General features: G+C 51.3%; 10 protein-coding genes across 10 annotated transcripts; 6 read left to right on the top strand and 4 right to left on the bottom strand.

The window, feature by feature from the left end:
• Positions 1-432: 432 nt before the first annotated feature.
• Positions 433-1170, top strand: N7477_002436 (superoxide dismutase; the record flags this gene model as incomplete). The annotated part of the gene is made up of 3 exons (XM_056964099.1): positions 433-477; positions 531-1010; positions 1063-1170. 3 exons carry the CDS (start codon positions 433-435, stop codon positions 1168-1170), a joined length of 633 nt encoding a protein of 210 aa, XP_056824052.1.
• Positions 1171-1314: 144 nt separating this feature from the next.
• On the bottom strand, positions 1315-1881 carry N7477_002435 (uncharacterized protein; the record flags this gene model as incomplete). The annotated part of the gene is made up of 2 exons (XM_056964098.1): positions 1315-1549; positions 1610-1881. The coding sequence occupies 2 exons, from the start codon at positions 1879-1881 to the stop codon at positions 1315-1317; spliced, it is 507 nt and encodes a 168-aa protein (XP_056824051.1).
• A 663-nt stretch (positions 1882-2544) lies between these two features.
• N7477_002434 (TPR domain protein) lies at positions 2545-4260 on the top strand (the record flags this gene model as incomplete). Its single annotated transcript, XM_056964097.1, has 1 exon — positions 2545-4260. One exon carries the CDS (start codon positions 2545-2547, stop codon positions 4258-4260), a length of 1716 nt encoding a protein of 571 aa, XP_056824050.1.
• Positions 4261-5028: 768 nt separating this feature from the next.
• N7477_002433 (uncharacterized protein) lies at positions 5029-5832 on the top strand (the record flags this gene model as incomplete). Its single annotated transcript, XM_056964096.1, has 1 exon — positions 5029-5832. One exon carries the CDS (start codon positions 5029-5031, stop codon positions 5830-5832), a length of 804 nt encoding a protein of 267 aa, XP_056824049.1.
• Positions 5833-6000: 168 nt separating this feature from the next.
• On the bottom strand, positions 6001-7287 carry N7477_002432 (tRNA guanylyltransferase; the record flags this gene model as incomplete). The annotated part of the gene is made up of 8 exons (XM_056964095.1): positions 6001-6216; positions 6272-6376; positions 6433-6521; positions 6582-6757; positions 6843-6887; positions 6944-7075; positions 7132-7221; positions 7274-7287. The coding sequence occupies 8 exons, from the start codon at positions 7285-7287 to the stop codon at positions 6001-6003; spliced, it is 867 nt and encodes a 288-aa protein (XP_056824048.1).
• Positions 7288-7597: 310 nt separating this feature from the next.
• N7477_002431 (Fibronectin type III domain protein) lies at positions 7598-11612 on the bottom strand (the record flags this gene model as incomplete). The annotated part of the gene is made up of 5 exons (XM_056964094.1): positions 7598-10530; positions 10591-10784; positions 10839-10895; positions 11387-11476; positions 11542-11612. The coding sequence occupies 5 exons, from the start codon at positions 11610-11612 to the stop codon at positions 7598-7600; spliced, it is 3345 nt and encodes a 1114-aa protein (XP_056824047.1).
• On the top strand, positions 11533-13991 carry N7477_002430 (putative lipin Smp2; the record flags this gene model as incomplete). Its single annotated transcript, XM_056964093.1, has 3 exons — positions 11533-11641; positions 11701-12982; positions 13040-13991. The coding sequence occupies 3 exons, from the start codon at positions 11533-11535 to the stop codon at positions 13989-13991; spliced, it is 2343 nt and encodes a 780-aa protein (XP_056824046.1).
• A 1054-nt stretch (positions 13992-15045) lies between these two features.
• Positions 15046-15874, top strand: N7477_002429 (short-chain dehydrogenase; the record flags this gene model as incomplete). The annotated part of the gene is made up of 4 exons (XM_056964092.1): positions 15046-15402; positions 15460-15528; positions 15590-15683; positions 15765-15874. 4 exons carry the CDS (start codon positions 15046-15048, stop codon positions 15872-15874), a joined length of 630 nt encoding a protein of 209 aa, XP_056824045.1.
• Positions 15875-16148: 274 nt separating this feature from the next.
• On the bottom strand, positions 16149-17843 carry N7477_002428 (glycoside hydrolase family 47 protein; the record flags this gene model as incomplete). The annotated part of the gene is made up of 4 exons (XM_056964091.1): positions 16149-16234; positions 16290-16464; positions 16516-17563; positions 17623-17843. The coding sequence occupies 4 exons, from the start codon at positions 17841-17843 to the stop codon at positions 16149-16151; spliced, it is 1530 nt and encodes a 509-aa protein (XP_056824044.1).
• Positions 17844-20037: 2194 nt separating this feature from the next.
• On the top strand, positions 20038-22770 carry N7477_002427 (histidine biosynthesis protein HIS4; the record flags this gene model as incomplete). Its single annotated transcript, XM_056964090.1, has 3 exons — positions 20038-20884; positions 20943-22514; positions 22571-22770. The coding sequence occupies 3 exons, from the start codon at positions 20038-20040 to the stop codon at positions 22768-22770; spliced, it is 2619 nt and encodes an 872-aa protein (XP_056824043.1).
• Between the last annotated feature and the right edge of the window lie 278 nt (positions 22771-23048).

The following is a 23048-nucleotide window of genomic DNA, read 5'->3' as shown; positions in this document are numbered from 1 at the left end:
CTGCCCTTCTCGCCCTAGTGAATGATGCACGATGGCCTTTCTTCTCGAGGATCTAGACTGTATGATCGACGACCATTGGTGATGGACTATGAACCGAATGGCAAGCTATATGCCAGAAAAAGTACTGCCATTGTTGTATGCAAGCGAAAACACAGGCCATCGTAGCAAGTTTCCCACTACGGCCGAATCAGAGGGTGTATAAGGCACGGTGGGCCCGAAACGTGCTCAATCTTTCGCAACTAGTATCCGCGCAAACTCCGCAAACTCGCTCACAACGTGTGCAAAGCATAGGTGGGTGATGTCGACATCCCACCTTGGTCACCTTGGTGATCGATTTAAGAGGGGTACTCTGGAGGACCTTGGAGACCACACCCTTATAGCTTTCTTTCACTTTCACTTCTCAGTTCTCATCTCTTCAACTTCACATCCACCATGGCCCAGACTCACACCCTCCCTCCTCTTCCCTACGCCTACGATGTAAGTCAGGACTTTCTCATCAAATTCCTGGAAACTCCCAGCTCACTGGCCAGGCTCTCGAGCCCGTCATCTCGAAGCAGATCATGGAGATTCACCACCAGAAGCACCATCAAACATACGTCAATAACTTGAACGCCGCTCTTTCGGCTCAGGTCTCCGCAACACAGACCAATGATGTCCCTGCTCTGATCAGCCTGCAACAAAAGATCAAGTTCAATGGCGGTGGGCACATCAACCACTCCCTCTTCTGGAAGAACCTGACGCCGCCCGGTACTCCTGGTAATCAATTAGCCAGTGCTGCACCTGCACTTGGTGACGCCATTAACTCTCGCTGGGGCTCCTACGATGCTTTCACCAAAGCTTTCAGTGCCGAGCTCCTCGGCATCCAGGGAAGCGGTTGGGGATGGCTGGTCAGCAAGGGTGGCCCCAAGGGACGTCTGGAGATCGTTACCACCAAGGACCAGGATCCCGTAGCCAGTAGTGATGTCCCTATCTTCGGCATTGATATGTGGGAGCACGCCTACTACCTCCAGGTGAGTTCTGACTGGATCCTTCGGGCCTGGACTTCTTACTCATTTATCCTAGTACCTCAACAATAAGGCAAGCTACGTCGAGGGCATCTGGAAAATCATCAACTGGGCCGAAGCCGAGAAGCGCTACACAGCTGGCGTGGAGAACCCGTTGAAGCTTTAAGTTGGGAAAAGTATCAGTCCTATTATCCTTCCTCCAATCATCGAAGTAGTATCCACGTTACGGGATCGCGCTTAGAAATTCAAGAATTAAGATGATAAAATGTGCAAATGGTGTATCAACAAGTCATAAGAAATAAAGGAAAGCTCAGTTGTATCCCACGATTCCTACCCCGAGAATCGCTCCGCCGGCTTCTCTCATCGTCACCTGTCGGCCCACAACGCCCTTTTCTGAGACACCCAGGTCCAGCCGTTCGGGCAGCTCAAACTCCATTTCAGTTTGGCGGTGGCCTGGTTTGAGGCCGTAGTTCCGACTTAGGTCAAGTTGGAACTGGTGCAGTGGTGGTGTATTTGGTGAAGACGTGGTGAGGTCTCCATATTTCCTTTTGATAGTATGGTCAGAATTACCATAATTTTTGGGTTCGTGAGAGAAGGGAACTCACTCGATGCGCATGTTCACTTGTCCGCAACCACGCAGTGTTTCGAAGGTCTCCTCATCGTCGATCTGGAGAATGGCCTTCGTGTTGCGGCCCTTGGTCTCTGCATCTCGGAAGAAGAGAGAATAGGATGAGAGAGTCGAGGTTGATGATGCCGAGGAGACGATTGAGTCTGGCGATGAGGATAACGAGCTTGGATTTGAAGGCAGACGAGTGTCCCGCGGGAAAAGCACGGCAATGGTGCCGCCAAAGGTAGGGCGGTTGCTCTCACCACACATGTTGATGCTGGAAAGATGCAAATGTAAGGCTCGAGAAAGAAGGGGAAAAGTAGAATAGAAAGGAAATCCGATGTGCTTTACACTGTAGGCTCTGTACAGGCAGAATCGACAAGAGGAGAGTAGGAGAAGTGCTATACACGAATCTGTATATGCAAACTCAATAGAGAAAAGAAGATAATAAATAGGCGCAACCACCAAGGTGTTTTTTTTTTTCCATCAAGGTCAACTGCGCGAGATCGAGCACATTTGGCCCATTCCGGTAAGTCGTGCCGATCATCTCAAATGTGCTCAGTGGATCAGTGGACTTCCCTTCTTCAATCTCCGCATTCTCCACTGCGGCTTGTCTCGTCCTCTCTTTCAAGTGTGATCGGCTCGGTCGCGACATGCCAGGGTCATTCTCGCCTCAAATGTCATAAGACCTAGGAAAGAACAAGAAAGGAAAGAACTAGGAAGTCTCAACAAAGATCCAATGACTATTGGGAGCACGAAAAGAAAGTCTCAAGATTGTCCTCAATGATGGATCGTTGAGAAACACCGTAGATTGAAGTAGAACCATACAAGTCAAGGACTCAAAATCAATGTGAAGCTCAAGGACTAAGGTGGCCCCACTTGGCCGCGTATGGAATCCCCGCGATGTGCCACTGTCAACGCCCGCGTCAAACCATGAGTGCTTTGGAGACCCCTGGGATCTGGTACCAAACACGGAAGCCGGTCTTGCAATCGGCTTCTCTGGAGTACTACGACCTTGGCAAATTCCATCGCACGGTCAGCACCACCAGCAAAGATGCACAGGCCTGGTTCAACCGAGGCCTGATCTGGGCATATGCCTTTAACCACCAAGAGTCGGTGCGCTGCTTCGAACAAGCGGGGATGGCGGATCCTACGTGCTCCATGGCATACTGGGGGATCGCCCTTTCTTTGGGTCCCAACTATAACAAACCGTGGAAACTCTTCGACGGAGAAGATCTCTCAACCACCACGACTCGTGCTCACAGTGCGGTGCTTTTGGCGAAGAAACATGCGGCTACGGCAGCACCCGTGGAGCGGGCTCTGATTGATGCACTACAATACCGCTATCCGCAGAACGAGCCTGTCGATGATTGTACAGAGTGGAATCATCAGTACGCCCAGGCCATGGAATCAGTGTACCAGAACTTTCCAGATGACCTGGACGTTGTGACTCTCTATGCCGATGCACTAATGAACTTGACACCTTGGAGTTTATGGGACCTCAAAACCGGCCGACCTTCCTCCGGCGCCCGAACTCTCGATGTGAAGAAAGCGCTCGACCGCGCTCTGACTCGGGACAACGCACTCCAACACCCAGGTCTCCTACACTTGTACATCCATCTCATGGAAATGTCTGCCACCCCGGAGACCGCACTCCCAGTAGCAGACTACCTCCGAGGCCTGGTCCCAGACGCAGGCCACCTAGAGCACATGCCAACTCATCTAGACATTCTATGCGGCGACTACCGCCGCGCAGTAGCATCGAATACCTCTGCCATCCGCGCAGACGAGAAGTTCCTAAGTAATCAGGAATTGGGACATTTCTATAATCTCTATCGCTCGCACGACTACCATTTCCGGATGTATGCTGCTATGCTGGGCGGCCAGTCGAAGATTGCCATTGATACTGCTACACAACTGGCAGAGTCTATCACAGAGGATCTTCTCCGTGTAGAGTCACCCCCTTTAGCTGATTGGCTTGAAGGGTTCATAGCGACGCGCGTGCATGCTCTTGTCCGCTTTGGTCGCTGGGAGGATATCATTGCGCTTAGCATTCCAATGGACCGAGTTCTATATTGTACTACCACGGCCATGACTCACTATGCCAAGGGGGTAGCTTACGCTGCTACTGGCCGTGTCGATGATGCAAAGAAGGAGCAAACCAACTTCCAGGCGGCTATGAAGCTAGTACCTTCTTCCCGAACTATCTTCAACAATACCTGCGTCGATATCCTCGGCGTCGGGGAGGCGATGCTTGACGGTGAAATCGCATACCGTAGTGGAAACTACGACTATGCATTTTCCCGTCTGCGGGATGCAGTGGACCGCGATGATAATTTACCCTACGATGAACCTTGGGGCTGGATGCAGCCTGCTCGGCATGCTCTGGGTGCACTATTGCTGGAACAGGGACGTGTCGAGGAGGCGATGGGTATCTATGCTGCCGATCTGGGTATCGATGAATCGTTGCCTCGTGCACTGAGACATATCAATAATGTTTGGGCTTTGCATGGTTACCATGAGTGTCTTTTGAGAGTCGGTAGGGCTGCTGAGGCGCGGATTCTGGCACCACAGCTGAGGCTGGCTTTGGCTATGGCGGATGTACCTATTAGATCGTCTTGCTTCTGTCGCATTGAGACTGAGAGCTAGGGACTTGTGTTCTACAGGGTTTATTTGGATCAGGTTTTCGGAAATTTTGAACAACGTTTGTGATCAGATCTACACCTACAAATGCAAATGTTGGGGTCATCCATCTGCCTCAGCTGCTTTCTTAATACTACTATATATAATTGTCGGTCAAGTCTCTTTGTTGTTTATTTGCTTTCTGGCCAGGATCTTGAATGAAACAGTGCCATAGTTCGATGCCATAGCGATGTTCTATTGACCTCAGAAGAATAGCCTTTCAATTGTTTGGAGAAGAACACGAAGGTCATAAAAAAAAATGTAGATAGCGCTGAAGTCATTCATTCCTGGAAAGTATTTTGTGTCGGCAAAAAAATGGTCGCGCCCGGGATCGAACCGGGAACCTTCTCGGGACAAACCGAGGCAAGCACACGAAAATCCATGTGAGCGAGAAATCATAACCATTAGACCACGCGACCTTGCTTATAGTAGATGAGCCAGGCTATGTAATATAATCAAAGAAAATGCATCCCTTATCGTAAAGGAAGCATTTTTTTTCTTGCTTATCCGTTGACTTTTTTGTTCATCTTCACAGGGTCCGATCTTCCTCGCGACACCCCTCCTCGGAATACTCTCTTCTTCAAAACCGGCCTAGGACCAATACTTAAGCACTTGACTGTGCAGTCACCTATAAACCCGCAGATCCTGCTTCTGCGACCCTCCGGGCCCGGCATCAACCTCCGCGTACCCTCCCTCACCACCTAGGCCGCACCCCCCCTCCACGACCTCCCTACAATGGACGCCCAAGCATACCTCATTCGCCACGGCTGGTCCGGCCCCGGTAATCCCCTGAACCCAAATCAACGCCCAGGCGCGCATGGAGGTCTAGGCCTGACGAGACCCATCCTTGTCGCGCGCAAAGCGAATAACCACGGCGTGGGCAAGAAAACCACCAAAGACCCCACAAACCAGTGGTGGCTGCGTGGCTTTGAAGACGCGCTCAAGGGAGTCGGCGACGACAGTTACGAGGCTACTTCGGCTAAGACGAACAATGCGCTGACCAGCGAATTGTACCGCAATTTCGTGCGTGGCGAGTGTCTGGCTGGAACGATTGATGAGAAGACCAAGGCTGCTTCGGAACAATCTCTCGTGAAAATGAAGAGGAAGCGCGATGTAGATGACGACGTTGATCGTCGTGCCAAGAAGGAGGAGAAGGCTGCGAGGAAAGAGGAAAAGAGTAAGCGGAGGAAGATGAAGGGGGGCGAGGATGTCGCCTCTTCTGCTTCTAGTGACTCTACAAAGGAGAGCAAGGAGGAGCGTCGGTTGAGACGCAAGGCAAAGAAGGAAAAGAAGGAGAAGAAGAAGTCGAAGCGATCGGATGCCGAAGAGTATTATCCTACTCCCCCTACTCCCATGTCGACAGAATCAGATCAACAGGAGGAAATGATGGAGATTGACGAGGTGACATCGTCAAAGATCCAAAAAGAGAAGAAGGAAAAGAAGGAGAAGAAGGACAAGAAGGAGAAAACACCCAAGAAAGACAAAGAGGGTGCAGACCTCGACTCCAAAAAGAAGTCTAAGAAAGACAAGAAGGCTTGATTTGCATCTTATTTTGCATACAGGCGCATTGCATTTTCAACAAAAAGCAGGATGTATAGATGGCATACGGCATTTACTTGGCGCCACCCTCGTGATCAAGATACCCCTTTCGTTTGGCGAGGAATAGAATCGAACCAGTTATTTCTCATTGTCAATTGTTCTTTTTCCCTAGACTTGATTCTGCGCTGGAAGTGTACCCGGCTTGTTGGATAGAATCCAAGGCCGCCTTTCCCAAAAATCATCTTTGATGATATCGATGTGATCAACCACGACCTGTGCTTTCCGACGAAGTTTCTTCAGTTTGTCCTGTTGAGATCTTGACTTATTTACCTCTGGTGCACTTTCTTCGTCTCCCGTGGATGGCTTTGGTTCCTGGAGTTCGTACTAGAAGACAACCCTATGAGAGCTAGCTAGGCCAGAAAGGAGACCAAACACTCACCTGTCGGTATAGAACACTTCCCTTCCTATAAATCTCTTCTTCATTATTGTAGTTGATGCCGAACCGCTTGAAGAGAATCTCGTTCTTGTCCGCAGAGACAGTACCCTAGTATCGAGTTAACAATCATCTTACAAAATACCTTGTATGATGGATGACTCTACCTTGAGCTCCTGCTCTGCATCTGTGTTACTCATCCCGCCTTGTAGGACCATTGTCCAGAAAGTTGTGTTGTAGAGATTATTGATATGACCTGGTACATACGACTTAGCGAGTCTAGTCCGAGCAGGACGGCTTCATTTGGAAAACTTACAGTCAACCTGTCTCCAGCTCATGTAGTCCCGCAAGATCCGTGTGGAAGGGTAGATAACTGCCCGTCCATCGAAGGAAGGAAGATACGGTGGCTGGAGCGGCCTGGCGGGGAAGTAGGTAGACCACAGATAGATGTAATGAGCTGTGAAGGTTGACACAATGGTAGTCACAAGTTTCCTGAATGTTGAAAGAATTATCAGTCAGCACTGAGACTGACGGTATTCGTCGTAGGGGAAGAACCTCAAAGGAATGCTGGACTTACGCATTTCGCCGCTCAAAAAGCTGGCAAGTAGGGTGGAAGACGAAACTGGGATCATCTCTTAATAAATGAATGAAAGTCTGGGAAAATCATATCAAACGAACCTGAACTCATCGCTGACCCCGTAGGCAATGCATAGATCCGGCAGCTCTTTCATGACCTCAACAGCGGCGGCATTCATGAGATCGAGCGCGCGGCGGTCATTTGGCTTGATGAACTCATAGTGATCAGATAGTCTGGAAAATCATGAGATACTGAACATAGGTTCTGATACATGGGAAAGCTTGCATACTTGTGAAAACCTCTGCCATCGATTCGTACCACAATCCACGTATTGGGGAGTAGGATGTCCGGCTGCTCGAAGTCCTTGACATACTCGAACCTGATTGAAATTAATTTCCTCAAATAGATAAGAGAACTCGAACACTACTTACTTGGAGTTTGCCATATTTTCGGACGGTGGGGGTCTGGAGTTGCAGAGACTGGATTTGAAGAACGAGTCATTTTGTGCGGCGATTGCTACCCGCACACAATGACCGGCCAATTTACTCCGCTAGAGCTACGCAATCTCACGAGAATGGTCTCTATACTACGGTATTTGGAAACTAGGACAGACTAAGACGGTGGAAATCCCAGCGGAGTTAAAGTCAATAGTTGGATGCATATTTTCCATGTAAATTCCCGTGCAGGTATCTTTGGCTAACCGAGGTATATACTCCAGATTCAAAAAAAGTAGAAAGGGACGAGACTCCAGTGGGTTACATCTCAGCAACCTCTGGGATCTCTTCATCACCAGCTTGACTTGTCAGCTCATTAGTCACCTCACTAGTCTCGCTTGCTTTATCCGACCGTCGCGACATGCGAGAGAAGAATCCAAGACTGCTGCGGGTAGATCGATCTCCAGAAATAACGCTAGAGACAGTACTGTCCACGCTTTTGCCCAGCTGAGCTTCATCCTCATCAATATCACCTTGAGAGGAATCGCCCTTCTTAGAGAACAGTCCAGAGCGATCTTTCCAGGAACTAAACTTGCTGGAGCTGCCTTTGCGGGTGATCTTGCGGATGAATGATTCCTTGGAAGCATTATCAACAGACGTGCTGGATGGCATGCGCTCCAGGGATTCATAGGATTCACCGGTGAAGTGAGACAGAGAGCGGGATGTGCGAGGTTCGGACGGAGACATATCCTCCCCGTGAAGATTGAACGAGGCGTCGGACTCCTTGTCCTTATCCTTGCCCTTGTCAGACTTCTTACCCGTAAAGATGGTCCTGAATGTGGGAGCTGCCGGGTTGAGCTTAGGATTCGGGGTGATCGGTCGGTGAGACGACGACGGACGGGTACCGATCGGGGCTTGAAGAGGTCGATGATGGCGGTCATATGAGTCTTCGACAATGTCAGGCTCACCAGTCAATCCCAAAGGGAGGTGGCCAGAAGACCCATATTGAATCGAAGGACGCCGGGACGGAGCCCTGGACCACGTGGACGGTGAGGCCCAATCCAAACCAAGCGGACTATTGCGATGTCCCATTTGCTCCGCCGAAGGCCACCCGAAATGACGATTATCCGTGGACGGATGGGGCAGATAGTTCTGATTATCGAATGAAAAGGTCGACGAAGGCCGAGGCGACAGAGAACCACGGCGAACACCACCAAGAAGAGATGATGGATCAATCGGATCATGGCGCGGGCTGAATTGATTGTACCCTGAGTTCATATCGGCAGTGCCCCGGCTGTCAGTGCTACCGAAGCCGAACTTGCTGGAAGAAAAGATACTCGACAGCGCAGCGCGACGGGATGGTGGGTGATCAGACGAACTATCTGCAGTCACTCCTGTCGTATTGCTACGAGGGAACAACGACATCGCATTCGCCCAGTTGCCTGTGTAACTCAATCTCCGGCGGCGCGAGCCAATTGGATCCAGCTCACCAACATTGCGTGGGAAAGACTGGCTTTGTCCCGGTTTCAAAGTACCCAACATGGGCGGCTCGTCAGCCAGTGTTTTCCCACGAGGTCGATGGAATCCAAACAGACCAGAGAGCCTCCTTGAGGCACTCTTTGGAGCCTCGCCAGCAGCTGACAAGTGAGTTAGCTGTGAATCGGAATCCTGTCGGTGATGCGTTTCAAGAGGACTGGCAAAAATACTACCGGGCCTGCTTCCCGAAGAGACAGGCGAGACTGGACCATGGATAAAGCTATCCAGCGGATTAGTCGATGTGCCCATCGACGAAAACCGTGGACGAGTGATAGGGCGTGGGAATTCTGGGGACTCTTCGTCGCCCAAAAGGTCAGATGGTAATAAGGCATCCGCACGAGGACTCATTTGTGGGTTATTGAAAGACGCCTCCATGTCAGATCGCATAATCTCCGGAGGATCGGTAAGGCCGGCAAAAGCCATTCCATTGTTGATGTTGAAGAAGGAGTTTGGAGCGAAAGTGGGCGAGTTGGTAGAAGGTGGGTTGTAATTGATTCCAGCAGGGAAAGTCGTCTCAACGCCAGGGAAGTTCACAGGAGAAGAAACGTTGCTCGTCAACGAGCTGCGATGACGACGAGGTCGGATAGTAGCATGATTGGACATATCCAGATCCAATGCTGGCAAGGAAAACGCCGAGCTGCCAGGTCGCTGGCTGGTGAGCCACTTCAGCCGTTCCTGGGCCTCTTGGTATTGCTGCTGGGCCTGCGCATGAAGATTGACCAGAGTCGCGTAATGAGAGTGCAGCGTGTTCAGCTTCAGCTCCCACTGGCGAGCACGCTCATGGTCAATCCGATCAAGTTCCTTGCCATCCTCACTCTCGCCGCCTTGGAGCCCCTTTCTTTCGTCCTCAAGCTTCTTGATTCGACCTCCTTTGTCCTGAATCTCGTCGTCGATGATTTTCATCTCTGCTTGTTCCTTGGCGATCTTCTGTCGAATCTCTTCTGCACGAGACTCGGTTTCTTCCTCCATTCGTGCCTTATCTTCCTTAGTCTGCGCAACGTCATTGGCCATACGACTGATCTTTTCCTGCCACCGGAGAATGTCGTTCTTGCGTTTTTTGCGCTCGGCTTCTTTCTGCTGAAGAAGTCTCATGCGTTTGGTTTTCTCGCTCTGTACGGTGCGGTTGACGCTTTCCAATTTAGAGACGTGCTTTTTCAAATCCCCGCTGACTTCATCCTTCTCTTTGACGCGCTTTTTCAGATCATCACGTTGCTTTTCAAGGTCCTTGAGCAGTGCAATATGCTCCTCTTCCTCTTCGGCTGCTTGTTTCTCCTGATTGTCGTTTTCTTGCTGTAAAGACTTGAGGCGATCTGCTAGATTCTCTAGACTTTGTTCGCGGTCATTCCTGTTGTTGTGCTTATGTGATTCGTCGGAGCCGTGCGCATGGTCGATCGATCCCGCGGCGGGGGATAACTTGCGGCCTGCGGACGGCCGTTTGCCAGGTAGTTGACCGGCACTGTGCTCGCGCGACATGACTGGGGCGGATGGTGTCGGTAGGCCAGCCGTGGACCTCGGGATCGAGGCTCGAATCGTCGGACCGCTATTGGTAGCATCTTGTTGGACACGGGAAAGAGGAAGAGATTTCGTTCGAACGTGAAGGATCGCACTTGGGGTTTGAAAATTCGCAGCGCTAACAGAAAGAACGCAGATATGGTAAATGCTTCCGGGAACGAGGTTCAAAATTTCCACGGCGGTTTCGACTCGTTTTGATTCGCCCACTGACGAACTTTAGCACTTGCCGGTTGAACGGCAACTTCTGGGAAGAGGCGCAGACGTACCTTTGACGTTATTGACTTGAATTATGTGCTTGTGTATTGAATTGTGAAAGTCCGGCTGTTTCCAGGCAAGGCGTATCTCACGGGCCGTGATCTCCTCAAGGGTCACTTCTGGTGGAGGCGGGATGTCTAACCCCAATTTCTCCACCAGAACCTCGTTAGAAGTCTGACAGACTTGCCACGCACGATAGAGGAGCCTATGCACCATAAGAATCAAGCGAAAAAAGACCGGCGCAACATAGAAGACTTACCAGATCAGGGCCCATAGAATCGAGACCGCTAGGAAGAGAGCCATAACACCTCGCACCCTAACTCGGGGGACCACAGTAGGGTATGCGTCAAATGCAAAATATAGTGGCTCATACATCCCAGCGTCAAGCACCCATGGACGCGGGCAGCGGGGACGGGGAGAAGGTAAGGTTGGAAGCAACAACTAACTCTGGATCTCCGAGTCGGTGGGACATATCACATGACCAAGTTAGTCAGGGCTCTCAAATGAGACTAGCGTGAGATCGGCCGCTAGTCTGTATCGGGGACTATCCGGCGACCGAGGCAAGCCATGCTTATGTCATTCAGATCTGTTGGGCGTTGAATATGTGTTGGTTCATCAACAAGGCCCGAGGATGCCGGCATTTAGTGTGTTTAGGGTGTCCATAGTTCGACGACAAGTTCCCTCTTTTCAATCTACTCTATCCATTCCAGCAGCATTTTCCGTGGCGTGGGTGATGCAGATGCTCCTTGTCAGCTGAGTGTCACATGGGCGGTTTGGCGGCGATTCCTCCAACTTCCGGTTTCTCACCCAACTAGTTCTTTCCCCTCTTCCTGCAGATCGACTATTTCGTCGAGGCCTTGACATTCGCTTTCAATCTCTAGCGTTCGCTCTTTTCTTCTGTTTTTGTGTTTAAATAGCCCATCGCCTAGGGTGTTTGACCATTGCCCGGCGAGATGCAGTACGTGCGGAGCATCAGCGGCTCCGTCTCCAAGACATGGAACTCCATCAATCCAGCGACCCTCAGCGGCGCCATTGATGTGATCGTCATAGAGCAGGAGGATGGTATGTTGAGTTCATATATCTCATTAACTCATGCTTTGACTAACTTGCTTTTTCTCAAGGTACCCTCGCTTGCTCGCCCTTTCATGTCCGCTTCGGCAAGTTCTCGCTTCTACGTCCGTTCGAGAAAAAGGTGGAATTCAAGGTCAATGGAGTTAAACAAGATTATGCGATGAAACTAGGGGAAGGCGGGGAGGCTTTTTTCGTGTTCGAAACCACCGACGAGATCCCTGCGTCATTACAGACCTCGCCGTTGGTCTCTCCCGCGAGTAGCCCGCCACTTCCCAGCGAAGATGTCGCTGCAGCTCTCCCAGAACCTGAATTCCTTGACCTCGATAAAGCGAGCGGGGATGCTATGTCGGAAGGCGCGAAGACCCCTCCAACAAATCCCATATCCCGCCCAGTGCGGGCAGCTACGGATCTAGGTACTAATCAATCTCAACTATTTTCTTCGGCTACATTTATTGACTTGATTCTTTCATCGCAGGCACTATTACTCCCGTGTCTCGGTCACCAGATGAGTCGCCTGACAGCTCGTTCACCAAACCCCCACTCGGTCATTCGCTTTCGGAGGATTTACTCTCCGCTAGCGTTCCTAAAGTCTGCAAGAGACTTGTCCCCTGATGGCCCAGGACCTGCTGAAGGAGAAGATGTCGAGCAAAAAGCCCGCCCACGGAGCCCACCAGCGATCACTCCCGAAGAAGCAATGTCTCGAGCCAAATCCCTGTCCCAAAAACTCTCCGGGTCCAACATCCCGTCACACATCACAGAGACTGGAGACCTGATGCTAGACATGACGGGATATAAAAGTAACGAGGAAGATGCGCTCCGCGCCGAAGTTCTTGCCCGCAAGATTCTTGCAGAAGAATTGGAAGGGAGCTACGATATCGGTGCTCTCATCGGAGCGGATGAACACGGGAACTTATGGATATATAGCAGCGAAGAGGCCAAGGAAGAGGCGGACCGGAAAGCTACCATCAACTCCATGCGGCATAACCCGGCTTTGAATGAGGATGCAGTCTCCGACCCTGGATACCACAGTGAGGGAGAACGACCCACTTTGGAGCCATCACTGGGAGTCCGTCACCACCGGACCAAGTCGGATGTACAGCCTGGATTTCCTACACCTCCGGCGTCGCCGATGGGTGATTCATTCGCAGTTGAGACTCGCAACTACGCGAAGACTCTGCGACTGACGAGTGACCAGCTCAAGGCTTTGAATTTGAAACATGGCGCCAACCTCATGTCCTTCAGCGTTAATAAGGCCACCTGTACAGCAAGCATGTACTTATGGAACGGTAATGTTCCAATCGTTATTTCTGACATTGACGGAACCATCACGAAGTAAGTGAACCTGCTCTTTCTGTCACCAATCGTTTCATGCTAATGATTGATAACCAGATCGGATGCTTTGGGTCACGTTCTGAACATGATAGGACGAGACTGGACCCATGCAGGTGTCGCCAAACTGTACACTGATATCGTCAACAACGGTTACAACATCATGTACCTTACCAGTCGATCCGTTGGACAGGCAGATACTACACGAGCGTACCTGTACGGCGTTAATCAGGACGGATACCGTCTCCCCAGAGGACCCGTGATTTGCAGCCCAGATCGTACGATGGCAGCATTGAGACGCGAGATCTATTTGAGAAAGCCGGAAGTCTTCAAGATGGCGTGTTTGCGCGACATTTTGAATTTGTTTTCTGGAAAAGAGAATCCTTTCTGTGCCGGCTTCGGAAACCGATTGACGGACGCTTTGAGTTATCGATCTGTCAACATTCCGTCCACGCGGATCTTCACCATCAACTCGAACGCTGAGGTTTCTCTTGACCTGCTCAGCCTGAACAAGTACAAAAGCAGTTACGTGACCATGCAAGAACTACTTGATCACTTCTTCCCACCGACTAGCCTTTTGGTTCAGTCTGGTGGCGAAGAATATACAGACTTCACATATTGGCGAGATACGCCGCAAGAGCTCGATGATTTTTCCTCCACCGATAGCGAAGATGAGGACGACGAGGAGGACGAACCCGTTGAAGACGAGGTTCTCGAAGAAGATGAAGACGTAGACGAGGACGACTACGAGGACGAGCTCAGCGATGGCGAAGGCAGTGAATACTTTCAAGAAGGAGAAGAGGGCCTCGACATGGCCGCAAGCTATATCTCCCAGGCCTCCGAAGCCTTCTCCAATCCAGCGGGATCGATCGTGGAATCCATTGAGGGCGGTCAGGACCTCGAGAACGTGGAAACCACCGGCGAGGAAGATGCCATTCCGGGCGCAGATCCATTGGCTCAGGTGGCTGACTCAACGTCTCTACCTATACGGACCAAGACCTCTCGGGACTGAGCAAAGTGTCTCAGAGGTTAATATTGCTATAGGCCACAGGCCAGATGGCAGCTGCAGCAACCACGCCCTATACCCTTTTATGAGCTCCCTTTGGAGCTGGAATCAGCATTAGCATTGCCACCATGGCTACCAGATACCCTATTCAACTCTATCTGTTTGCAGACTTGAAGTTGAAGCCTGCCTTTCATACAGTTTGTGACTCATGCGTATTCATATTGCATTCATGGCGTTTGATTTGGCCCTTGTTTGGTGGGATATTAGAATTTCCCCATGAACAAACCGTCTACAAATCATTTGTCACAATACATAATCATTCCGCTCCTATTTTCCATCATTGCATTTCCACATGTCTAGATGCTACCTAAGCATCAAACCTGCCTTTCTATTTATGAAATCGAAGTAACGAGTCCGGCTATGGAGTCTCCGGCCGATTCTACGTATCGAGGCTTTGCAGCGCACCCGTTCCCTGATCCGGGTTAGATCGTTAGCGGCCACCGCCATTCATGCCGCTCTGGACTGAGAAATTGAACATGTGTTGATTGCGAGAGTCTCCTGTTCCCTCCATACAAATCTGTATATCATATGGAACTGGCTTTGAACCTTTATCTTATTTGACTTTAGCTAAACTTTCGAATATCCTCCTGTCTCTCTCTGCAGGATATACTAAGATACTCACATCAGAGTCATGTTCAGCTTCTTCAATAAACCAAAGGCGGCAATGACCGAAGCCACAGCCCCCGACTTGAGCGGAAAGGTAAATGCTCCCCTTAAAACTTCAAGTCAGAACTCACTCGATGTGACACTTCCAGGTCTTCATAGTGACCGGCAGCTCAGGTGGACTCGGCAAAGAACTTTCGTCCATCCTCTACGCCAAAAACGCCACGGTCTACATCGCAGCCCGCTCACAAGAAAAAGGCCAACGCAGCCATTTCTGAGATCAAAGACAGTCACCCCTCATGCACTGGCACGTTGGTATTTCTGCATTTGGATTTAAATGATTTAACCCCCATCCGAAAAAGTGCCGATGAGTTTCTCGCCAAGGAAACCCGTCTAGATGTTCATTGGAACAATGCTGGAGTCATGGTTCCCGCCCCAGGGTTCCAAGACGGTCCAGGGATACGAGCTTCAGCTGGGAACAAACTGCATTGCGCCGTTCCTCTTCACCCAGTGTCTGTATTCCATACTGCTCAAGACTGCTAAGATTGCTTCCCGAGGCTCAGTGCGGGTCGTCTGGCTGGCTTCTTCTGCTATCGGTCATGCTCCCATCCCTGCTATCGATCTAGACAATATGGATTATGAACGTGATGAAAGTGCTATGGTCAAATACGGCCGAAGCAAATATGGGAATGTCTTGTATGCTGTTGAAGCTGCGCGGCGGGATGCGAAATCTGGAGAAGGCATTGTTCATGTGGTATGTGAAGCTCAAGGAAAATGGGCGAAGATGTCGGTTGCTAAAGTACTTACGCAGTCTGTCGATCCGGGTATCTATATGACGGACCTCGTGCGAATTTCGCCTTGGTGGCTGGTTCTGTTCTTTGTAAGGACCTGTCCCTCGACTCGGCCGTTGAGAATGTTAACTTGCTAACATCGACATCTAGAAACTTGTGTCTCCGGCTCAGATATATGGAGGATACACCGAACTATTTGCCGGACTACATCCGAGCATCACAGAAAGAAACAATGGCTGCTGGGGTAGGCTTTCTATTCCTCTATCGTATTCTTCGTCGAATATGCGAATATGCGAATATGCCGCTGACAAACGTTGCTTCCCAGTCATTCCTTATGGTAAAATTGCGGACTGCAAGAGAGCTGACCTTTGGGATGAGACACTGGGCAAGAACTTCTGGAATTGGACGTATCAGCAAGTTAAAGACTTTCTGTGATATTTCACTCTGCCGCGACGCTTTTAAAGAGAAGAACCCCGCTTGACTGCTGTCTACACATGAGGGTGAGTGAAACGTGACTGTGACATACTATTGTCTTCAATCATTCAATGGTGGCCTGGGTTACGCCTATTTCACATGCGTTTTACCTACAAATCGACTTTGCGCTTGAGGGACCGAAGTAGGTGTATTCACGATAAAGATACTCGAAGCCATTTAAACCTCGCGATAGATGTAAATCTACTGAAGAATCGAGGAAGGAAGTGACCAGGTCTTAGGTGTGTTTCACGCGCATGGGGTGCGCCTCTGTGTTGAAGACAAAGGTATTCCCGTCGCCGGGCTGGACCTGCCACTCGGCATCTGTTACATGATTAGTACCAACTTGTTGTGATTTTCGGTAGGAAGTGTAACATACCATCTGCATGAGTGAGATATGAGTACTTCATGACTTCGGCGAAGAGGAAGCTCTCTTGATTATCGTCCTTGGAGCCGCCATTCTTTGCGTTGACATTTGTCACAGCAGCGAAGCCGGAATCTGTACGGGTGGTAGCGTTGATGGCTACGAAAGCGTTCCACACCCAGTCGCGGTACTGTTCCTGTTAGTTCGCTCGAGGCAGATCAATGGGGAACTTGATACTTACCACCTCGCTTCCGGTGATGCGGTAGGCATAGTAAAAGCTCTCAATGACCTCGGGGCGCAAAACATAGTAGCCGCTGTTAATGTAGAAGCCTGCGCGCTCGTAGAAGTCCCGTTGGTTCGACGGAACCTTGGCGGGGTCCCAGCCCCAAGAATCAGGGCCAATGCCAGTCAAGGTCTGGTTGTAAGTAGCCTCACAACCGTGAACAAGCTCGAGGCCGAAGTCGATGAAATCCTGGCGACCCAGCACGGAACCGCCAAGCAAGTAGCTGCCACCATCGAAACAGGTCAAGTGCTGGGAGCTCAGATCATAGTTGCCGTTGTTGTACGAAGAGAGGAAAGTCAGCTCGGGACGAGGCTTCGGGTGCGACGTGAGGTGTTTGATGGCCGATTCTGCTGCCAGGACCCACCGGTCCTTGTATGTCTCGAACCGCTTGGGGTCGTACACATACATCTTGATCAGGTACTCGTAGAACGAATCGTCACCACCGTTCCACGAGACGATGCCGTCAGCGAATTCGCCGTTGCTGATGTTGATGTTACTGCCCACAAGACCGGGGAAGGGCTCTCCGCTTGACGGCTGGGGTGCCAACAGGTACGACTCTGCTTTTTGGCTGAGCTCGGCGTACGATTCATCGCCCAACAGGTCCGAGAGACGCGTCCATTCGAGAACCAGAGTTCCAGTCACTGCCAGGCCGTTGGTGGTCGCACCGTCACTTGCCTGGGATGTGATGTTGAGATTATTATATGGAACTCCGGAATTGGTCGAGAAGGCGAATTTGAGCACATCTGCTAGATTCTTGGCCTGGGTGAGAAGGTTGTCTACGTTCTCAGTGTTGCTGACCAGACCCGAGGCAGGGCCGGTGAGCAGGTCGTAGCCAGACAGCATGCCGGCAAGATAGCGAATGGTTGTTTCGAACAAGCTGACCCCGTCGGAGGTTTCAGAGTAGTCGATCTTCGCGATATGGTCCAGAATGGTGTTGACAGCATCCGCATTACCCATGACAATTGCGGTCGAGAGCGCATCTACCGCCGAGGCACCCCATCCATTTCTATTGTTGACTGTTGGTTTGCAATGCCCCAGATCTTGTGTGTCGCGTCAAGTGCTCACCTGGAATCACCGAATCCATTGCTGACAGGGTGCAGCTCGTCATGAGGAAATGCATATTTCATATACCCATTCCATGCATGCTGAAAGGCTTCCTTCACGGCATCGGCCTTCTCCTGGCTCTGCAATTGTTGACCAAGGACGGCCTCGGTCTCACCAAAAGGACGAGCAACAGCTGAACCTGCCAGGCCCACTGCAGCTAGCAAAAGAGAAGGAGCGCGCATCGTTAGCGCAAAGTCTGGCCCGAGGAACCGCGGCGCGTGTAGAAATAAATAATAATAGCGGGGGACGCAGGGATTCAAATAGGAGAGTCAGCCGGATCACGAAAGAGAGACTACCCGTAGCTTTCCAAGCGACTTTATAAAGGTGGATTGAAAAAAAAAGAATGGAGAGGGAGGACCATGAACCAAAGGGGAAGCCGTCACACGCGGTCTTCTTTACCTGCATTCTGGTAACTTGGGGGTCTCACGTAGGGATCTGGGCTGGACTCCGATCCCTTTCTCTGCAGTGCCCCTATCGTCATTTTTTCCCTCCTGACGGGGGAGATCTGCAAGGACCGCCCCACTGCTGTGCTGCGATGCCTCTTGCTTCGGAGGTATGCACTCCTAACCTGGCCCTTCCGATGAAACCATGCCATGACTTCGGCCTCGTGCTTCGTAGTATTACCAAGCTTGAGCGTGATTTCCTCGAAACCTATCGCACACATCTCCGGGAACGCGCAATGAGTGGCTTTAATTTTCGAGCTTCCCCGGGATCTTCATCTCGGGTGACCGACACGAATGACAGTTGAGTCAGGGCCCCGGACGCACTATTCCATTCGTGGCGCAGGAAGCCGAATCATGCAGTCGCACTGACAAGGCCAAGAAAATACCCCTCATGGCGTTTTGTCCGAAGCTTTGTGTTTCTCTAGCCTGTGATGGCGGGTAGCCACTATGGGGAGGCTGATCCGTGCTCATTGGAGCCCGCGCTAGCACTAAGCCAATCCATTTCGGGATATCCTGGAGCATCTGATTGTGATCACTACACTAGCTCAAACTTCCTGGAAAGATTGGGTATGTTCAAGGCATTCCTGATCAATGCAACAAAAGGTCCAGCGCGAGCCAAACCAGCCTGGACATTCCTTGTATTTTCGGGTCCGTTGGAGCGAGGGCTATTAGACGACCTGCGATGCTCGATGCTCCGCACGTGGATTCCCATGCGGGACGAGCGACCCCCTTCTATGCAAGGCACACCCCAAACCGGATCGGATCGGGCTCTCGATAACTAAGACGGGCTTAAGTTGGTGCTTGAAGTCACACCATTGAGAACTGACTCAACTAGAATATGCAGCCCTTGTGACAGCAGGGACGACCCAAATGTGACAATAGATCAAAGTTCAGCCTAGAATCAGGAGCATAGCTGGGACCCTGGCTTTTGACGAACCCTGGAGAAATTCGTCATTGTCGAAGGCTCATGTGCATGCAAGTCCTAGACACGCACGACTCGTTTCACGTCTTTGAGAGGATATATCCAGAGGGTGCAAGCTTTCATGCCCACTGAAGCATCAAGCCCAGCATCTGCAAGCGCAAGCGCTGGAGTAGCTCCCACTTCCTGGGTTGAAGGCGGGGCACATTTGTCAGCCTTCTCCCCACAGACGACTGGATCTATAAGCACACTTCATTGCACAGAATATCTCCGGAAGTGACCTACAAGAGACTCAAATTAGATTTTCAAAGGCACCGGCAGTATCGTAGCAACATCCAAAACTCTCGTCGTCCGCAATCGCTCGGGAGAGCCTCAATTGGTCCAGGAACGGCTTCCAGTGCCTATATTAGCAAAGGGCAAGTCTAGATCAAGGTCTTGCATGTGCCTCAAAATCCCACGGACGGCAAGTCTCCAATATAGACCTAGTAGACCAGGAGCTTAGTATACGAAAAGTCCAGGGTTTCGATCACGAGCTATCTAGTGAGCTGTTTGATGGATTGCCCCTGTGGCTGGAGCAGGGTAAAGTTCGGCCGAACCAGCCCAAGGTTCTTCACAGGTTGGATTCATTGCCTAAGGGTTTCCAGGAATACCGTGATGGCGTCATTTCGGCCTACAAAATTGTATATGAGCTGTAATGGAAAATAATTCGAACCGAAGGATGCAGCTATCTTTCGCACCCTTGGCCAACGCTCAAACCAATCAGACTTTAAGCATCATTCCGATTCTTGAGGGTAGAGCAGTAGACCGCTGGACAGTAAATGGCGAGGCCGGGAGCGGAGATGAATCAGCGGCTGCAGATAGCGGGCCGCCGAAAAAAAGGTAACAAGAGTCATCGGCTTTTCACTCTTCCACCTTTTCCACTCTCCGCATTAGAACCCCCCCCCCAAACTCCTAAGGGGTTTTCATATCCCTTTATACTCCCTCCCTTTGTATTCTTTTCCACAAATATACGCCATGGCAACGCCATTCCTTATCTCGTGCCCCTCCAACCCCACCTCAGGGCTCTCCATCAAGCAGATCGCCTACTTCGGGCGAGTGTCGGTGAAGGTCTCGAGTCTCGCCGAGGCCGAGCAATTCCTGCGCCAGAACTTCCGCCACCTCGATGTCTTTGTTGACGCGACTACCATCCCCTCCGCCGGCGATCTTGTCGATGTCCTCAACGCCGGTGCCGCGAAGATTCTCATCACCCTCGACCAATTGACCGCACTCTCCCAGGAACAATCAGTCCCGTCATCACGTCTGCTCGTCAATGCCCCTTCAGATGCTGAGTTGGACACTCTCCAGCAGTGGATCGCTGCCAATGCCTCCGAGCGCAACGAGGCCAGTGTCTGTACTGCTCCCGCCTCGATCTCCGCCGCTGCCACAAAGTTGAATATCAGCTCCGATTCTCCTCGCCTGTACACTGCTTTCGGTAATCAAGTCATCTCGGAGGATTCAGTCAAATCAGCTATCGAGCAAAATGCCATCGCTATCATTCCCTCTCAAGCGTTGACCGTCGAGCGGGATGCGGCTAGTCAAATCTCTGCCGCCAAATTAATTGCTTCACGCGCGGTCACTGACCAATCCAATGGCCTCTACGCGACCTCAGTGACAGATGAGCGGGGAGTCTGTCTAGGGTTTGTATGGAGTAGCGATGAGAGCATTGCAGAAGCCATCCGTACTGGCACCGGTGTCTACCAAAGCCGCAAGCGCGGGCTGTGGTACAAGGGCCAGTCCAGCGGAGACACCCAGGAACTGATTCGCATTGGTTATGACTGTGATGCTGACTGCCTGGTCTTTGTTGTCAAGCAGACCGGACGAGGTAAGATGAATGGTCACTTCTCTCCATCTCTAGCTAATCGTACTGACTCATAATTCAGGCTTCTGTCACCTCGGTACTGAGTCCTGTTTCGGTGCCTCCACTGGTCTTTCTCGTCTTCAGAAGACTCTTCACGAACGCAAAGCTAATGCTCCCGCCGGATCTTATACCGCACGCCTGTTCAATGAGCCTAAACTCGTCGCGGCCAAGGTTATGGAGGAGGCCGAGGAGCTGTGCGAGGCAAAGACCAAGGAGGAAATTGCCTTTGAGGCTGCCGATCTGTTTTATTTCGCTCTCGCTAGGTGTACTGCTGCTGGTGTGTCCTTGGAAGACATCGAGCGCAACCTCGACCTCAAAAGTCTCAAGGTCAAGAGGAGAAAGGGCGACGCTAAGGGTCCTTGGGCTGAGAAGGCTGGTCTGGCCCCTGCCGAGTCCAAACCTGCTGCTCCTGCTGCTGCGCCTGCGCCTGCGCAGTCGGCGACAGAGGATCGCACCACCCGCATTGAAATGCAGCGTGTCATTACAGCCTCTACCCCCGCTGACGAGGTCTCGGCCTTCCTGAAGCGTCCTTCGCAGAAGTCCAACGATGCCATTGTTGCCATGGTGAAGCCTATTATTCAGGAAGTTCGTGAAGGTGGAGATGCCGCCGTACTCAAGTACACTCACAAGTTCGAGAAGGCCACTTCATTGACCTCTCCAGTCATCAAGGCTCCCTTCCCCGCTGAGCTCATGAAGTTGACCCCCGAGGTTCAGGAGGCCATTGATGTTAGCATTGGTAACATTGACCGATTCCACTCTGCCCAAAAGGGAAGCAATGATGCCTTGACGATGGAGACCATGCCTGGTGTCGTCTGCTCCCGTTTCTCGCGTCCAATTGAACGTGTTGGTCTTTACATTCCCGGTGGTACCGCCGTGCTGCCTTCCACTGCTATGATGCTGGGTGTTCCTGCCATGGTGGCCGGCTGCCAGAAGATCGTCCTGGCCTCGCCTCCTCGCTCCGATGGCAGCATCTCGCCCGAGATTGTCTACGTCGCTCACAAGGTCGGCGCTGAGAGCATTGTTCTCGCTGGTGGTGCTCAGGCGGTGGCTGCCATGGCTTACGGTACCGAGAGCATCACCAAGGTGGATAAGATTCTCGGTCCTGGTAACCAGTTCGTGACCGCAGCCAAGATGTTCGTTTCCAATGATACTTCCGCCGGTGTCAGTATCGACATGCCCGCTGGCCCCAGTGAGGTTCTTGTCATCGCCGACAAGACCGCCAACCCCGCCTTTGTTGCCTCTGACTTGTTGAGTCAGGCCGAGCACGGTGTCGACTCCCAGGTCATCCTGATCGCCGTCGACCTGAGCGAGCAGGAGCTTCGCGCCATCGAGGACGAAGTCGATGCCCAGGCCAAGGCCCTTCCTCGCATGGACATTGTCCGCGGCTCTCTTGCACACTCTTTCACTCTTGTCGTCAAGGATATCGACGAGGCCATGGTTCTCAGCAACGAGTACGCTCCCGAGCACTTGATCCTGCAGGTCAACAACCCCGAGGCCATCGTCGAGCAGGTTCAGAACGCTGGTAGCGTGTTCATTGGTCCCTGGACCCCCGAGAGTGTTGGTGACTACTCTGCCGGTGTTAATCACTCTTTGCGTATGTTTTCCTATCCCAAATACCCCTCATCTCATCTTCTAACATCTTCCGTTTAGCCACCTACGGCTACGCTAAGCAATACTCCGGCGTCAACCTAGGCTCTTTCCTGAAGCACATCACCAGCTCCAACCTGACTGCCGAGGGTCTCATGAGTCTCGCAAAGACCGTTGAGACTCTCGCCGCTGTCGAGGGTCTGGATGCCCACAAGCGGGCTGTCAGCATTCGTGTCGCTCACATGCAAAAGGACCGCTCATAGACTGTGAGCACCTGGCTTTATCTCTGTCTCAATTTTTATCATGATGCAATGTGCAATGAAACCAAAATAGCGGCAATTAAATGATCAGCATCTTCCACTGTCCTCGTACGTAGGCCCACTTAAGGTTCCATTTTAACGCCTAAGGGTGATACCCAATGATATCAGATATACACGTAACTTGATCGCACCATTAGAATTTTCCTACGGCTAAAAAGAGCGGAAAAAAAGTATGAGTCAAATCCCAGCGTATTTGGTAGGACTATCGAAGGGACCAAGTC

This window comes from Penicillium maclennaniae, assembly GCF_028827695.1.
Source record: "Penicillium maclennaniae strain IBT 15551 chromosome Unknown utg000003l:1.0-5670915.0:1.0-5674809.0, whole genome shotgun sequence".
NCBI lineage: Eukaryota > Fungi > Ascomycota > Eurotiomycetes > Eurotiales > Aspergillaceae > Penicillium > Penicillium maclennaniae.
This window is presented reverse-complemented; position numbering and strand designations above follow the sequence as displayed.